Below are 18,782 nucleotides of genomic sequence, written 5' to 3'. Positions count from 1 at the left end.
CTGTGGTAGCAGCGGCACTTCGCAGGCTGGGGGTGCACGTGTTCCCATATCTCGACGATTGGCTGGTGAAGAACACATCCGAGGCAGGAGCCCTGCAGTCCATGCAGATGACTATTCACCTCCTGGAGCTACTGGGGTTTGTGATAAATTACCCAAAGTCCCATTTTCTCCCAGTGCAGAAACTCGAATTCATAGGAGCCCTGCTGGATTCTCGGACAGCTCGCGCCTATCTTCCAGAGGCGAGAGCCAACAACTTGTTGTCCCTCGTCTCGCGGGTGCGTGCGTCCCAGCAGATCACAGCTCGGCAGATGTTGAGATTGCTGGGCCACATGGCCTCCACAGTTCATGTGACTCCCATGGCCCGCCTCCACATGAGATCTGCTCAATGGACCCTAGCCTCCCAGTGGTATCAGGCCGCTGGGGGTCTAGAGGACGTGATCCACCTGTCCCGAGTTTTCTCAAATCCCTGTATTGGTGGACGATTTGCTCCAATTTGACTCTGGGACGTCCCTTCCAAATTCCTCAGCCACAAAAAGTGCTGACCCGGATGCGTCTCTCCTGGGATGGGGAGCTCATGTCGATGGGCTTCACACCAAGGAAGTTGGTCCCTCCAAGAACGCGATCTACAGATCAATCTTCTGGAGTTGCGAGCGATCTGGAACGCTCTGAAGGCTTTCAGAGATTCGCTGTCCCACCAAATTATCCAAATTCAGACAGACAACCAGGTTGCCATGTACTATGTCAACAAGCAGGGGGGCACCGGATCTCGCCCCCTGTGTCAGGAAGCCGTCAGCATGTGGCTCTGGGCCCGCCGTCTCGGCATGGTGCTCCAAGCCACATATCTGGCAGGCGTAAACAACAGTCCTGGCCGACAGACTGAGCCGGATTATGCAACCTCACGAGTGGGTCGCTCAACTCCAGAGTGGTGCGCCAGATCTTCCAAGCGTGGGGCACCCCCTTGGTGGATCTCTTCGCATCTCGAGTGAACCACAAAGTCCCCTCAGTTCTGTTCCAGGCTTCAGGCCCCCGGCAGACTAGCATCGGATGCCTTCCTCCTGGATTGGGGGGAGGGCCTGCTGTATGCTTATCCTCCCATCCCTCTGGTGGGGAGAACTTTGTTGAAACTCAAGCAAGACCGAGGCACCATGATTCTGATTGCTCCTTTTGGCCGCGTCAGATCTGGTTCCCCCTTCTTCTGGAGTTATCCTCCGAAGAACCGTGGAGATTGGAGTGTTTTCCGACCCTCATCACACAGGACGAGGGGGCGCTTCTGCATCCCAACCTCCAGTCTCTGGCTCTCACGGCCTGGATGTTGAGGGCGTAGACTTTGCCTCTTTGGGTCTGTCAGAGGGTGTCTCCCGCATCTTGCTTGCTTCCAGGAAAGACTCCACTAAGAGAAGTTACTTCTTCCATTGGAGGAGGTTTGCCGTCTGGTGTGACAGCAAGGCCCTAGATCCTCGCTCTTGTCCTACACAGACCCTGCTTGAATACCTTCTGCACTTGTCTGAGTCTGGTCTCAAGACCAACTCTGTAAGGGTTCACCTTAGTGCAATCAGTGCATACCATTACCGTGTGGAAGGTAAGCCGATCTCAGGACAGCCTTTAGTTGTTCGTTTCATGAGAGGTTTGCTTTTGTCAAAGCCCCCTGTCAAGCCTCCTACAGTGTCATGGGATCTCAATGTCGTTCTCACCCAGCTGATGAAACCTCCTTTTGAGCCACTGAATTCCTGCCATCTGAAGTACTTGACCTGGAAGGGTCATTTTCTTGGTGGCAGTTACTTCAGCTCGTAGAGTCAGTGAGCTTCAGGCCCTGGTAGCCCAGGCCCCGTACACCAAATTTCATCATAACAGAGTAGTCCTCCGCACTCACCCTAAGTTCCTGCCAAGGTTGTGTCGGAGTTCCATCTGAACCAGTCAATTGTCTTGCCAACATTTTTTCCCCGTCCTCATTCCTGCCCTGCTGAACGTCAGCTGCACACATTGGACTGCAAGAGAGCATTGGCCTTCTACCTGGAGCGGACACAGCCCACCAGACAGTCCGCCCAATTGTTTGTTTCTTTTGACCCCAATAGGAGGGGAGTGGCTGTAGGGAAACGCACCATATCCAATTGGCTAGCAGATTGCATTTCCTTCACTTACGCCCAGGCGGGGCTGGCTCTTGAGGGTCATGTCCACGGCTCATAATGTTAGAGCCATGGCTGCGTCGGTAGCCCACTTGAAGTCAGCCTCCATTGAAGAAATTTGCAAAGCTGCGACGTGGTCATCTGTCCACACATTCACATCTCATTACTGCCTGCAGCAGGACACCCGACGCGACAGTCGGTTCGGGCAGTCAGTTCTTCAGAACCTGTTTGGGCTTTAGGATCCAACTCCACCCCCCGAGGGCCCTGTTGTTCTGTTCCAGGCTGCACTCTCAGTTAGTTGGTAAATTTTTTAGGTCAATCTCTTTAATGTCCTCGCCGTTGCGAGGCCCAATTGACCATGGTTGTTGTTTTGAGTGAGCCTGGGGGCTAGGGATACCCCATCAGTGAGAACAAGCAGCCTGCTTGTCCTCGGAGAAAGCGAATGCTACATACCTGTAGAAGGTATTCTCCGAGGACAGCAGGCTGATTGTTCTCACAAACCCGCCCGCCTCCCCTTTGGAGTTGAGTCTTCCCTTGAAGTGTATTGTCTTGCTACATACTGGACTGGCCGGCTCGAGCCGGTTTCGGGCGGGAAGACGGCCGCGCATGCGCGGTGCGCATGGGCGCGCGAGGACTAGCAAAGGCCTTTGCTAGTAAACTTTCCGATGGAGGGGGCTGCCGAGGACATCAACCCATCAGTGAGAACAATCAGCCTGCTGTCCTCGGAGAATATCTTCTACAGGTATGTAGCATTCGCTTTATATATCACATTCTTACAGATATGGAAATGTAAAACAAGATATTCTCTAGATGATGAAACAGCATTACGAGGAGTAATTCAATAAGATTATTCATATATGATGGGGCTTGAACAAACAGGATTTGGTGAATGAAAATGCATAATTTGAAAGATATTCTATCTCTTATTGGTAACCAATGTAGCTCATATAAAAGAGGAGTGGCTTTGGTGAAGCGAGGAGATCTACATATAAGACAAGCAGCAGCATTTTGAGCTGTTTGTCATTTTTTGAGAAGACCACCTTTAAGTACAGCATAGATGGAATTGAGTCGAATTTGGTGAGGACAAGGGATTGAACCAAAGTACGAAAGACAGATTTAGAGAAAAATGGCCTCAATCTCTTTAGCTTCCAAAGTGAGTGACAGACACTTGAGGTCAACTTAGAGACTTGGTTTTCAAGGGTGAGGAGATGATCTATTGTGACTCCCAAGTTTTTCATTGATGACTCAAGGAAATAGGATTTGCTCTTAATAATAAAGTTACTAAGATTCATAGGATGGTGAGGGTTACTTATAATTAGAAACTTAGTTTTATCCATGTTAAGTTTTAGTTTGAAATTAGAAGCCCGTGATTTCATAAGTTTTATCCCTAGATTAATCGTGAGTTATGTCAAGTAATTCCTCAGAGAATGGGATATAAATGGTGACATCATCAGCATATATGTAGGTTAAAAGACCATGTTTTTCTAAAAGATGACCAAAAGGCATCATCATACTGTTAAGATGGGGGGAAGAGGGGGACCCCACAGCCAGGAGACCACGTGGAAGAAAGTACACCTGATTGTTTGACTTGATACAATCTAGATCTTAAGAAGCCAGAAAACCATTTCAGGAGAACTCCACAGATTCCGTAATAGTCAAGAATATTTAAAAGAATATTATGACTAACAGTATCAAAGGCACTGGCTAGATCAAATTGAAGTATCAATATTTTGTTGACAAAACTTAATTCTTTCCCAAAGTTAGCTAAGAGGGTGGTAAGAGGGCCCAAAACCAGATTGTGAACTATGCAAAATGGTATGAAGCTGGAGATACTCCATAAGTTGGCGCATGACATGTCCTTCCATTAACAAGAAGAGGAATTGAGGCTACTGGTCTATAGCTGGAAACTAAACTTAGGCTAGTTTGGGTATTTTTAAGCATAGGTGTCAAAATATATGCCATTGTCAGAGGGAAAGAAACCTTGAGACAACATCAAAGTAAGATTCGAGTGCAAATGATGTAAGAATAAATCAGGAGCTGAATTGAGGAGATAAGTAGGGCACGTATCAAGCAGACAATGTGAATTTGCATATTTGCGTAATGCGTGATTGACCTGATTAGTAGTGATTGGATGAAAAATGGACCAGATTCTATCTGCTTGATAAATAATAAATGAAGCTCCCTAATTCCCTTATTTTCCTGTTTGTCGTGAATAGAATAGAGCAGGGACCGTCTTTTATGCCATATGTGTACAGTCCTGCATATATCTAGTGGTGCTATAGTCAGTGCATTTATTCTACCAAAAAAGGTGCCGGTACTCAAATGCTAGGTCACTCTTCAGGAGTGGGGTGATCACTGAGGGACCCACCCCACAATAGCCAGGTCCCCTGCAACCAGTCACAAAATCTATGACATGGCAGAATTGGTGTGTAGAGCCTGAGCTCTTTCATTAAAACTTTGGGTCCATGGGTCAATTTTAACAGACAACGGAAAAGGTGCCGGTACTCAGTACCGCCTCAAAAAAAAGCCCTGGCTATAGTAGATATATAATATTAGTAAATGAATAATACAGCAATGTAACAATGAAATTCAGCAAAAATGATTTTGGATTTAGAAAGACACTGTCCCAACAGTGCAAAGGACCCTGTCTGAAATGCTGTGTTGGTACAGGGAAGTGGTCACATCCTTCCTTGTGGTGGAATGGTATGCTCAGTGCTTTTTTTGTGCCGGTACGCAACGGTACGGCATACCGGCACCCTTTTCTCCTCCTGTCCTCCCCTCCCATTTTTTCCAGCGATTCTCCGCCTCTCCCCTGCCCTCCCATCGACGTGCAGCGATTTTCCGTCCCTCCCCTGCCCTCCCCTCTCCCATATCCAGCGATTCTTCGTCCCCCAGCGTCCTCCTTCACTGCCTGCCAGCCAGTCGGACTCAGAAGCGAACGGTGCAGGCAGCGATTGGCTGGCAGCATCGTAGCTTCCCTCTGCAAGTCCCGCCTATGTGTAAACAGGAAGTTGTAGGCGGGACTTCCAGAGGGAAGCTACAATGCTGCCAGCCAATCGCTGCCTCCACTGTTCGCCTCTGAGTCCGACGCTGGCTGGCAGGCAGTGAAGGAGGACGCTGGGGGATGAAGAATCGCTGGATATGGGAGAGGTGAGGGCAGGGGAGGGACGGAGAATCGCTGCACGTCGATGGGAGGGCAGGGGAGAGGTGGAGAATTGCTGGAAATAATGGGAGGGGAAGGGCACGGGAGAGAGAATTGCTGGACATGGGATGGGATGGAGGGGAAGGGCAAGGGAGAGAGAATTGCTGGACATGGGATGGGAGGGAAGGGCAGGGGAGAGAGAATTGCTGGACATTGATGGGAGGGCAGGGATGAGATAATTGCTGGACATGGAGGGGGAGAGAGGAGAATCGCTGGAAATAATGGGATGGAAGGGCAGGGGAGAGAGAATTGCTGGACATGGGATGGGATGGGAGGGAAGGGCAAGGGCAAGGGAGAGAGAATTGCTGGACATGGGAAGGGCAGGGGAGAGAGAATTGCTGGAGATGGGATGGGAGGGAAGGGCAAGGGAGAGAGAATTGCTGGACATGGGATGGGAGGGAAGGGCAGGGGGAGAGAGAATTGCTGGACATGGGATGGGAGGGAAGGGCAGGGGAGAGAGAATTGCTGGACATGGGATGGGAGGGCAGGGATGAGAGAATTGCTGGACATGGAGGGGAGAGGAAAATCGCTGGATGGGGAGGGGAGGACAGGGATGAGAGAATTGCTGGACATGGAGGGGAGGGCAGGGAAGAGAGAATTGCTGGACATGGAGGGGGAGAGAGGAGAATCGCTGGACGGGGAGGGGAGGACAGGGAAGAGAGAATTGCTGGACATGGAGGGGAGAGAGGAGAATCGCTGGACAGGGAGGGGAGGACAGGGAAGAGAGAATTGCTGGACATGGATGAGGGGAGAGAGGAGAAATGCTAGAAATGGATGGAGAGGAGAGCAGGAGATAGAGGAGAATTGCTGGACATGGATGGATGGAGGAGTTGGCTGGGAGAGAGGAGAAATGCTGACTTGGATGGAGGAGAGGGGAGAGAGAATTATTGCTTTATATGGATACAGAGGAGAGAAGAGAGATGAGAAATGCTGGACATGGATGGAGGGGAGGAGAGAGGAGAAGTGCTGGACATGAATGGAGGGGAGGTAAGAAAAAAGAAGATGCACATGGATGGAGATGAGGGAAAGGGGAGAAAAACTGCACATGGATGGAGAAAATAGGCAAAAGCTGGATCCATGTTATACCTCCTCCAGTCAATTCCATGGAGGAGGACCCAGCTTTACTTATGGATGCAGGGCAACAAAAGAAGAAGAAAGGAGGAAAGTAAAGAAATAAATGGAAAGGAAGCCCTGGAAATGGAGTCAAGAGAACAGATAGAGATCAGCAGAATCAGAGACTGGGACCAATATGGATAGAAAAACAAAGTCACCAGACAACAAAGGTAGAAAAAATCATTTTATTTTCATTTTAGTGTTTGGAATTTGTCTTATTTTGCACTGGGTATACTGGAGCTGTAACAACTTACAGAAATTATTTATAATGAAAAAAAATCACATTATTTTTTCTCCTATACTAGTATAATATTTTCAATGATGTCTGTTTATATGCGCCATGGCTGGTATAAGGGGTGTGGCTAATGTGGGTGTGGCTATAATAGGGGCGGTGTCATGTGTGGTGACCCCGCCCACAATGAGTACCGGCACCTTTTTTTCTACAAAAAAAGCACTGGGTATGCTTAGGGAAAATGATTAACCCAATGCTCTTCCCCATGGCTCAATGCTTTAAGGAATGGAAGAAGGAGATTTTGAGAGAGGACAAGATCAGGTAGAAGAGAGGATATGGATTGGATAATTTCTGTGTGCTTTAATGTATTATGTATAAGACTAGTAAAAAAGGCCCGTTTCTGACACAAATGAAATGGGCGCTAGCAAGGTTTCCTCGGAGTATGTATGTTTGAGAGAGTGTGTGTGAGAGTGACTCTGTGAGAGAGAAATTGAATGTGCGAGTGTGTGTATGTGTGTGACAGAGAGTGAGACTGGGTGCGAGTGTGTCTGTGAGAGAGAGAGTGTGTGTGTGAGAATGAGAGTGTGTGCCAGGGCCCCCCCCTGCCTCCCTCCCAGTTCCAGGGTCATCATCCCCCTCCCTCCCTCTCTTCGAGTGCCGGGGTCATCCCCTCCCTCCCTCCCTCCGAGTTCCACGGTCGTCCCCTACCTCCGTGTTTCGGGGTCCCCCCTCCCTCTGTTTCAGGGTCCCTCCCTCCCAGCTTCAGGGTCCCCCCTCCCTCTCTCTTCCCCATCCCAATTCAGCATCTCCCTTCTGTCACCCTACTCCCACCATGTCTACTATCTACCCTTCTCTCCCTGAGCAAGCATATTTATTTTCTTTCCATCCTTCCTTGATCCAGTATCTCCTGTCTTCTCTATCCTCCTCTATCCAGCATCTTCCCCTTGACCAGTGGCGTAGCAAGGGCGGGGCGGTGGGGGCGGTCCGCCCCGGGTGCATGCCGCTAGGGGGGTGTCGGCTCCACTGGTTCCCTGCTCTGTCTGCCCCGGAACAGGTTACTTCCTGTTCCGGGGCAGAGGGAGCAGGGAACCAGCGGAATCGACACCCCCCCAGCGGCGTGCACATGGCAGGCAAGAATGCACTCAAGGGGGGGCTTGGGTGATGCACCGAGGGGGGGATTGATGCGCCAAGGGGGGGGCTTGGGTGATGCGCCGAGAGGGGGTTTGATGCGCCGAGGGGTGGTGTCATGCTGCACCTCCCCCCCCAGGTGTTTCGGGAGGGTGGCTGTTGAGCGCGTCAGGCGTCAGGCAAGCTCGAGCTTTTTTTGTGTTGCTGTCAAGCTGTATGGCAGTTTGGGAGGGGGGGGGGTTGGATCAGCTGTGAGACATGTTTTTTTTTTTACCCTGGGTTCTGATGTTGACATCACAATGCGTTTGCTGATGTCAGCCTGTGCTAAGGAGCCTAGCAGACCAACTCCGAAGAAGTCACGAACACAGGCAGCAAGACCAATAGAACGTTGGAGGTGAGAATTATTATATAGGATGTTTTATTGCTTGGCTTTAATATATATTTGTGAATATGTTGTTCAACAAGCTGCTCTTTGCTTACGTGGACTATAAACTTCTTAAAATTCATTCCATTGGGGTACTGTAGAAATCCATCAATGTCTTATTCATTTTTATTTTATTTATTTGTTACATTTGTATCCCACATTTTCCCACCTATTTGCAGGCTCAATGTGGCTTACATAGTACCGTAAAGGTGTTCACCAATTCCAGTATGAACAAATACAGTAATGTTGTGGTAGAATAAGGTTCGTGTGTACAGACACATTAGGGAATCGTAGAGAGGAAGAGTTATTATACGTCCATTACGAGCTTTGGTTTCGTTGTGTTGCAGGGTACAGGCATTTAAGTTGGGTCGGTAGGGTATGCCCTTTTGAACAGGTTAGTTTTTAATGATTTCCGGAAGTTTAGGTGATCATAAGTTACTTGATGAGTCAAACGTTCAGGGGTGAATACTGTATTTAATCTGAAAACCAAAGACTTAAGTACCTGTACAAAGGTTCCTCACAACTGGGTTCCAACTAGACAGCTGCACGGAAATAGGGTTAGCGGGAATCCCACCGGGTTCCTCTCCAGGTCCATGGGATTCCTGTAGGGATCCTGTGGAGATGGACGCAGGTCCTGTGGGGGTTCCTGCGGAAGTGTAGTGCCAGGCCAGGTCTACCTATACTTTCCTTGTGTTTCTAAGCTAGTTTATCAATTATAATAGCACTAAAAAAAATAATGGATATGGTTGATAGCATTGAAATCCCCATAAGCATTGAGAGGGGAAGTTATCAACATGGGCTACTGTTAAGTTGGGTTATTTTACCACAAGTTGAGTTATTTTTTACAGGGAAGGGCAGGGGTGGAGGAGATTACTTGCATGGACAGGCGGGGATGGATTACTTGTGGGGACAGGTGGCATAAAGGAGGCAGAGGCACCAAAATTGATCCCCATCCATTGCCTCCTCTGCTTGGCTGTGATGCAGTGAGAGGAGCAAGAGGGTTAAGAGGTATTTCCAGGTCAGGACACTCCTGCTGGGAGGAGTTGCTGCAGCTGCCGGTCCAGAGTTCGGGGGGGGGGGGGGGGGGGGGGGGGGAGTGAGGTAGAAGGGAAAGGGAAGAGGAGGCCACAGAGAAGGAAGAGGGGGAGGGAAGTGAAGAAAGGAAAATAAAACACGACAACAAAATCAATAAATACAAATAAATATTTAAAAAGAAAAACCATTAAAAAAGAAAAAACAAAACAGCAAAAATAAATCGTTGACTGGGTGGTGTTGAGTTTTTCCCAGCTCCTAAACAATTTTAGCTGATGTCTAACTTTTTGGAAACATTTTACTCCCAGTCTGTGGCTCTGTTTGGTGTATGTTTCTGTGAGTGGCATAGTGTGCCATGGGTGTGTGGCTTCAAGTTGCTGGCTGGCAGTATGGTTGCCTGGTTGCTTGGCAACTGCGTCAAGACAGGCCTGGAATGAAATATCTATATAAATAAAATCCCCCTCAGACATTCTGAATCCCCCTCAGACGTTCTGAAGCTCACCTCACTCCAACTGTGGCTCCTGACCTAGGCTATTTGGACTCCCGCACTCAGCCACGCCCATCTGCGCCCTAGGCCACGCCCCATCTGGACATAAAAACCACTCTCAACGTTCCATTGACCACTGACGTCAATGAAGCCAGTTCGTTTGTTCGAAGCTCTGTAGCACAGTCTGTGGGCCCCGCCCTCGCGTCAAACGTAATGACGTTGAGGGCGGAGCACATTCAAGGAGCCAATCAGTAGCCGAAAGCAGGAGAGAGGGCGGAACGACGAAGAGGAGGCGGGTTCGAAGCTCTGTAGCACAGTCTGTGGGCCCCGCCCTCGCGTCAAACGTCATGACGTTGAGGGCGGAGCACATTCAAGGAGCCAATCAGTAGCCGAAAGCAGGAGAGAGGGCGGAACGACGAAGAGGGAGGCGGGAGAGAGGGCGCAATGTGGAAGAGGAGGCGGCCCGGCAGCGCTTCTACACACTACGAGGAAAACCTGGCTAGCGCCCGTTTCATTTCTTTCCGAAACGGGCCTTTTTTACTAGTAAGTAATATAGGCAAACGCCCCACCTGCTATATTTTGATAGTTGCTGCTGTGCTGCCATGCTGAGGCTGTGGTGTAACTGTCCTGTATAGCAGCTGATCCCAATCAGCATTGGCAGCAATTCTGATAGCAGAATTTGGCTCTAGTCCCTTCCTTGCTGATAGATCCTGAGGTGCCATGCACAGGTTTCAATGATGCAGGAAGTTCAAATTCCATTTATTTTGATATACCACAACATCATAAAACAATATTGAAGCAGTTTGCATAAATAATATTGCAAGGGGAAACTGGTCAAGGCAAAACACAATGAGACAAACACAACATATAGTGGGGAGAGGGGGAGGCACAAAAAGGGAGAGAAGCTATTCACAATCCAGCATAATCACAAATGAAGGGACAAGGGAAGGGATACACTGCTAAAACAAAAAGTTCAAAGTGGTTTACAATAAGAATAGATAAAAACTGCAAAGAGTAAGAGCACCAAAAAAGTTGTATTAGGACCCTATACAGGTTTTCATGCTTACGCATGATTTCGGACAGCACCAGCGTTTATGCCTTTACTCCATGAGAATTCTGGAGGTATATCTGTATACGTCAATTTGAAGACCCCTGAAGAAGGCCGTTTGGCTGAAACATGGACCGTGTAGGGTCCTAATAAAACTTTTTTGGTGCTCTTACTCTTTGTGTTTTTTATCTGGTCTATTTTGGTTTCTTTCCACTTTCTTTGTTGTTCATGTGTTTTTTGCGGGAGACTTGGACCCTCTTTTTGTTGGTTTTACAATAAGAATAAAAATCAAGACAACCTTGATGAAAAAATTAAAACAATATTCAAAAACTCTAACTGAATTACTAGAAAATTCTTAAAATGTAATTTTTTAAACATCTTCCTATAATAAATGTATTCAAGATTGATTGTAACGCAAGGGGCGTATTATGCATGCCAGGTTTTAGGGGCTTGATAAGCAAGAGCCTATCACAAATCATAAATCGCTTAATGCCCTTGACTGCAGAAAAGGCAAAAGGAGAACGGTTAATAGTCCTTCTACTCCTTGAGGAAACTGAAAATTCAAAGTGAAATAATAGGTATTCAGGGCAATCACCATTCAGATCATGATACTGTATACAAGAAAATTTAAATAAAATCCTGGCCTCAATCGGGAGTCAATGAAGCTCCATATAAAATTTAGAAATTTTGGTCCTGTTTGCACAGGGGAAAAATCAGTCTAATGGTAGTATTTTTGGATCATCTGCAATTGTTGAAGGATATACCTAGGAGTCCAAGGTATATCAAATTGCAATAATCTAACTTTGACAAAAGTAAAGATTGAATGAGCAGTCTAAAGTGGTAAACTGTCACACCTAAATGTAGGCAAACCGATGCCAACTTGTGCTAGTATTCTATAACAGCATCTTGGTATTCAGATGCTGTTAGAGGATTGCAGCCCCGTGCTCAGCATTGGGTGCGTAAATGGAAGCGCCTCCATTACGTCTCTAGATCACTCCTATTCAAGTTTTGGGAGCAATTCATTTCCAAATAAATGCCCCCTCCCCCTATTCAACTCATTCTGAGGAGACTTTCCAACACACTAATGAGAAGTACCATCCAAGGAACAGACTGAGCCTTTTCAGTAACTGTTGATTTAGTACTGTGACCTCACCTTCAAGAATGATTGTTTACCTTACTATACCCTGATAAATACCTGAGGTAAACTTTCATTAAAAACGGAGGTGAAGTACAATTATTAAAACTAACCTCGCGGAGGTCACGTGACGCCATGATGCAGGGCTGACGCTGGATAGCTAGGCTCCGCGCACATTCGCCCAAAAATCAGCAAATTCGACGGTCCCGAGGAGAGAAACGGCGCTGTCTGGTGTATGAAAGAAGCGGAAATCGATAGCGATCGATAAAACGGCGCAGAGGCACGGCATGGCGGCGAAAACAGTTCGCAGAGAGAGAGACAAGACTAAGCCGGCCGATGCCAAGATGGCCGACCAGCGTGAGATCGGAGAGCTAGCTGTGGGATCCGCGTGGTTAGCAGAAATTACCGCGGAGGTAACTGCAGCGGTTGAGACAGCGCTGGACAAGAAGCTTCAACAACTTTACGATCGCACAGAGGAGGCTCATGAACGTATTGATAGCATGAGCTTAGAGTTGGATGAAGGCCTGCAGCGCATATCAGAGGTAGAGGAGAGCGTGGAGGCACAGAAGGAGTTAAACAAAGAACTGGAAAAGAAAGTGCAGGATCTGGAGGTTAAATTGGATGATTTGGAGAATCGCAGCAGGCGCAATAACCTGCGCCTGATTGGACTACCAGAATCCTTATTGGATAGGGATCTGCCCAACTTCTTGGAAGGATGGCTGCCAAAGACTTTACATATAGAGGATAAAGTATCACAATTCTGTGTGGAGCGAGCCCATCGGGTGGGGACCACGAGGCAGTCAGGGAACAGACCAAGAGTGGTGATCCTAAAGACTCTTAATTTCAGGCATAAACAATACATATTGGATGCGCTTCGAGGTGGGCAAGCACTTACCTATGAAGGGAGAAAATCCTTTGCTTCCAAGATTATTCACATCAGGTGCAATTGAAGAGGAAATCCTTCGCGCCATTATGCACGGAGTTATATAACAAGAAGATAAAATTTGCACTCCTATACCCTGCCAAGCTCAGACTCACCATAAATGGTGTAACTCAATTTTTTGAACAGGTGGAGGCAGCTAAAGAATATATACAACAACATGGAGAGCTTAAATGAAGCAGAGGTAATGTGCAGGATGGAACAGCGGCATAAAAGAGGACGCTGGAGATTATATTATAGCTTTATAGTGGAAACAGATTGGGAGAATATTGACCTGACCTTTTGGATTGAGAACATGACTGATGGACTCTTGATAGATTGGACAGATATATTTCGGGAGTGCGGGTGTGTTTTTGGAGTGCGCCCAAGACAGTGTTCTGGATGTACCTAGCACGTCTCGACGCCATTTGACTGCAGGAGATGACGACATGGCAGAGCTAAATAAACTGCTTTGGGGCTCTTGGAAATGAAGTAGAAGTCAGAAGTCTACAGGGTCTGATCATATAAGAACTAAGTAACATTGGCCACCGGAGGAGTTACACAGGAATGGAAGTGTGAGACAATTAAGATATGATGCTAGAGATATACACATAAAGTTTTGTATGTTGGGGAAGTTGGGGAAGCTGGGGGAAGAATCAGGAGGGAGGGGGGGATGTGTGATATGTTGGTGGGTGAGTGCAGGTGTTATAGCGTGACTAGTTCTGGGAACAGGAGGGCTAGGGGGGAAGGATAGGGGAATAGGGAATGAGAGGATACATATGGGAGGGAGGGGGAGGGATTAGAGGGCGGGAAGTAGGGGAACGATTACCAAAAAATGATAGATGGAGATATGTGAGTGAGTGGAACGTTGAATGGCTGCGACACAGAGTGGTGGGGGTGGTGCTGCTGGGACACCATGTCTACCTGCTTTTGGATAAGAGGCATGAGCGGGGACATGTAAGAGATGACGGAGGTTGATGGGCCTTAAAGTATACTCCTGGAATGTGGGGGGAATATCCTCCCCCATTAAAAGAAAGAAAATCCTTCATAGTCTTAAAAAGAAAAGGGCAGATGTGGCGCTCCTTCAGGAAACACATTTATCAAAGCAGGAGCATGAGAAGCTGAGAACTTGGTGGGTGGGGACCATATTGGAGGCCCCGGCAGTAGGGAAAAAAGCGGGCGTTGTTATTTTATTTCATAAAGCTCTACAGGTGGAGGTGGAACAGGTGTGTGTTGATCCTGAAGGGAGGTATATAATAGCACAGGTAAAAGTGAATGGCAATATATGTCTCATTAGTAATATATATGCTCCCAATGTGTATTGTAAGAAATTTTACCATTTAATCATTAGTAAGATACAACACTTCAACGTCAAAAATAAAATATAGGGGACTTTAATGTGGTGGCGGACACAATGTTGGATAGATCACACGGGACAGCAAGCACGATGGTGGGGGCCGGTAAAGGCATAAAACTGCTATGTGAAACATTGGGAGTGGTTGATGTGTGGAGGGTATTGCATCCAAATACTAAAGACTATACACACTACTCAAGAGCCCATCACACTCAATCAAGGATTGATTATCTATTGATAGATGAAGAGAGCTTCACACATATAGCGGAGGCCGATATTGATCCTACGATTATATCAGATCATGCGGCTATATATATCAAATTTCAAGATAATACCTCACATAATAGACAGTATAGGTGGGCATTTCCTATGGATCTATATAAGGATTCGGAGTTTTGGACTTATATCAGAGCAAAGTGGAAAGAATATTCATTACACAACGCATCTCACAGGCATACCCCGATATTGTTTTGGGAAGCTGGAAAGGCTGTCCTAAGGGGAGAGATAATAGCGTATAGCATCAGAAAAAAGAGACGAAGAGATAAAGAGATCATAAGATTAGGAGATAGCCTGATACGGTTGAGGAGAGCTTACGGACAGCAATCCGCGGACCACCTTCGTGAGCAATTATTAGCCACGCAGACATCTCTGAATGAGCTATTACATCAGCGTGCTAATAAATCAGCAGAGTATTACAGATACCAATTGTATAAGTTTGGTAATAAGACAGGGAGGATGATGGCAGGATTAGTAAAAAGGGGGAAGGGACAGAGGAGAGTGCTAGCCATTCGGACACAGGAAGGGGGATTGGTACATACTGATGCAGAGATACTAGATGTATTTCATGACTATTATGCTAAGTTGTACACTAAGAATGAAAAGGAGGATTTGGATCCAGATATTTATCTTGAGAATGTTAAACTGCCGAAGATAACAGTGCAGCAGCAAGAAGAGCTAAACAAGCCAATAGAAGTAGAAGAGGTCCTGAGAGAAATTAGAGGCAGTGCATTACATAAAGCTGCGGGGCCAGATGGGTTCAGGGCAGAACTGTATAAGATCTTAATGCAAGATATAGGAGAACCACTGGCAGATGCCTTTAACAAGTCGGTGGAATTGGGGGAATTACCGCAATCCTTATGTCTAGCGGATATTATGGTTTTTTTGAAACCAGGAAGAAATGTGATCTTACCAGAATCCTATAGGCCTATATCACTTATTAGCTATGAAGCTAAACTATTGGCTCAGATCTTGGCTGCTAGACTGGCAACAGTACTGACACATATAGTGGCGCCCCCGCAGGTGGGATTTATACAGGGAAGACAGAGTGGGAAGAATATTAGGTTGATATTGGCCACGATGGAGAGAGTGCGAAGAGAAGGAGGGGAATCCCTCTTGATCAGCTTCGACGCCGAAAAGGCGTTCGATCGGGTTGAATGGGAGTTTTTATTCGCATCGCTCAGGGCATATGGCTTTGAGGGATTTTTTACACAAGCGATATCCATTCTGTATAAGAACCCGACAGCAAGGGTGTTGGTTAATGGTACTTATTCACGATGTTTCCCAATAAATCGGGGAACTAGACAGGGTTGTCCTCTGTCCCCCCTATTATTTGCCATTACATTGGATCCCCTGATTAGAGAAATTCTGGGGAATGTGGAGATAGAGGGGATTAAATTGGGACACCAAGAATTTAAAGTTGCGGCGTTTGCTGATGACATTTTAGTCCATTTGGCGAGACCGGAGGAAACGTTGCCGGTGCTGATGGAAGTATTTGCAGAATACGGGGCTTTTTCGGGCTTTAGTTTAAATTTTCAAAAATCAGAAGGACTACCCACTAGCAGCATGGTAAGGGAGAGGTGGAAGGGATCATTTCCATTGAAGTGGGCGGATCAGGAATTTAAATACTTGGGTATAAAATTAACGGGGGACTTGAGAAGATTATATAGAAGAAACGTTGATGAGTTATTAAACTATACAAGGAATCAATTGGATCTATGGGAAGGACTGCCGTTAACACTGAGTGGCCGAATTGGTATGTATGCCATGATGCTGTTCCCGAGATGGCTATATGTCTTAAGACAGCTGCCAATATTGCTACAGATCAAGGATGTAAAGAAACTTAGGAGAATGGTGACTAGATTCTGCTGGGGTGGAAAGAAGGCCAAAGTTAAACTGGCATATATGTATGGGAGTAGGAAAGAGGGAGGTTTAGGGATGCCTGATATCCAACAATATAATTGGGCATGTTTGACCAGACATTTAGCGGACTGGATATTAGATTCAGAGGAACATACGGCGTGGAGTACGGAGTGTGTGCTGTTTGAGCCTTATCACCCCTACTATATGATGCATGTTCAAGGAAAGTGGATACCTAAGGGATGGAGTCAGCATCTCTTGTTACAACCAATGCGACGGGTATGGCGATATATTTTAAAGGGATTAAATAAGAATCCACATTATACAGATCTGCTTCCTCTGGTGGGGAATAGTGCCTTTGATCCTGGGAATACACAACCGAGATTCAGAAAATGGGCACGGGAAGGGATAGTATTAGTGGCCGATGTTATGCAGGATTCGGGGAAGATTATATCTAGAGAGGCCTTAGAGAATATAGTGGGAGCTGAGAATGTGACATGGTATGATTATTATCAATTACATAGTTACATTAAGCAGCTAAATTCTGCTGGATGCGAGAGAGGGATGTATGACTTATTGGTGAATTTATTTCTGCCACAAGGTAGAGAACAGACCTCAATCTCAATACTTTATAAACAGCTGAGAATGATTTTCCCGCCCCGTGGATATGAGGAGGTTGCTCGGAGGTGGTCTGCGGATATGAGAGTGGAGGTTCGAAGCGGCGATATAGCCCAGGCTCTGAAGGAGATAGTATATAAAGTGACCAGTGCACGACATAGGGAGATTCAATTTAGAATTATTATGAGAGCATACTTCTCCCCTGTACAGGCCTACCATGCTGGTAGACTTACAACACCACAGTGCAGCAAGTGTAACTTTCAGAGAGCATCACTTTATCATATGCTGTGGGAGTGTCCGGACATTAAGGAATTTTGGGATAATATTAGGAAATTTTGTGAGACATTAATTCATAAGACAATTAGATGGGCACCTAAAAATCTAATATTGGGTCCAGGGGGGAGAGGGCTAAATCTGAAACATACAGAAGGTATATTTATGTATAAGGCTATAATAAGGGAAGCAATGTATTATGCAATTTTGGACCCAGGAAAGTGGACCCTCTTTCTGGCAGTGGAGGAATTCACTTCATGCCTTGGTGCTGCTGGAGGCGCGTGAGGTACATCGAAGCCCTAGGAGTAAACAACGATTCTGGGAGATTTGGGAGCCATATGTGCAGGCCCTGTCAGGTAGAGCCCGCAGCTTACTAGTAAACTCACTCTCATTGTAGCTTGGGATAGGGAAGAAGACTGGGTAGAGTAGGCTGGAGTGGGAGGGAGGGGGGTGGGTGAGGTGATGGGAGGAAGAGAGGAGGAGGGAAAGGGGGGGATGTGTGCTGGGCTTATGCTGCAATTGATGAAACTGAGACCAGATAAAGGAATGTGATTTCTGAAGGAAGGGGGTTACATGCAATGAGGGGGGAAAGAGTGTATTATCGTATCGATATGTATCTATTGGTATGAATGGAGGATTCTGAGAGTGATGTTCTGGGTGTATTATGGGATGGCAATGGAACAGCTTGGTAAGCGGAGCCTGGATATGCAAGATGCAGATCAATTTAATTTATAACCAGTAAAGCCTGTTTGAGATACTGACATAATGCAGGATTGCTGTGATTCTACTGCTTAAGAGTGATGACTTGCTGGCTGACGGAGAGGCTGATATAATAGAGTAATGGAATGAAGCTAAGTACACAGAACGACATCAGTGATATATATTTATTTTTAAATTTTTATTACATATGAATAAAACCAAGCACACAGAATGATATCAGGGATTTGCATTTATTGTTCACAAACTCCATGATAATACTCTGATCACTATGGATATATTCAGAAATCGCAGACAGAGATGTTGATAATAGCTATTTATGACATTATGCTTGATAAGCCAGGGTAATTAATACAGTAATTTAGAGGGGGGAGGGGAGGGGGGGAGGAGGTGGGGGGGGGGGGGGGAGAAAAGAAAAATTGATGATAGCGGTTTTTGCTGTATTAGTGCAGGATGGCAATGTTAAATGCCTGAGATGCTTATGTTAATCTGGAATTGTTTGGAGATGCATTCATCAATAAAATTATTAAACCTAAAACTAACCTCGCCGTTCTATTCTAAAATAGAAGGGGAAATAAAATCTAAAAAATAAGTAACTCAGGATAACAAACAAGTATAATTAATGAAAACCAATAAAATTTATTTGTGATTTTGATTATAGTAATATTTACTTCTTAACAAATTAACCAAGATTTTGTATACTTGTTTTACAGTTCACTACTCAATCAAATCAAGAAATTTCTGCTGCAGTCTCTATCAGATAAATATTTTTTTTATACAAGACAAATTTTGTTATGGAACATATTTAATAGATATAGATTAACCCAGAGTAATAACATTT

The 18,782-nt window shown here is 46.1% G+C and overlaps 1 protein-coding gene across 9 annotated transcripts in view; it reads right to left on the bottom strand.

Annotated features, from left to right (window-relative positions):
- The window catches only part of LOC115480240 (sodium/calcium exchanger 1-like), a 144,382-nt gene that overhangs the window by 20,951 nt on the left and 104,649 nt on the right, over positions 1 to 18,782 (bottom strand). The window contains exons 5-6 of one of the 9 annotated variants that reach the window (XM_030218769.1): positions 4,952 to 4,970; positions 4,880 to 4,896 (exon numbers count right to left, since the gene is read on the bottom strand). The exons of 6 other annotated variants lie outside the window; for them this stretch is intronic. In XM_030218769.1, the coding sequence (XP_030074629.1) occupies positions 4,880 to 4,896; positions 4,952 to 4,970 (36 nt within the window). Of the gene's footprint in view, positions 1 to 4,879; positions 4,897 to 4,951; positions 4,971 to 10,924; positions 10,956 to 12,380; positions 12,405 to 18,782 lie in introns of all 9 variants that reach the window. 2 more of the 9 variants (XM_030218762.1, XM_030218766.1) reach the window with 2 other exon arrangements.

This window comes from Microcaecilia unicolor, chromosome 11 (assembly GCF_901765095.1).
Source record: "Microcaecilia unicolor chromosome 11, aMicUni1.1, whole genome shotgun sequence".
In the NCBI taxonomy this organism is placed as follows: domain Eukaryota; kingdom Metazoa; phylum Chordata; class Amphibia; order Gymnophiona; family Siphonopidae; genus Microcaecilia; species Microcaecilia unicolor.
The sequence above is the reverse complement of the archived record's forward strand: the minus strand, read 5'-3'. Positions and strand labels throughout refer to the sequence as shown.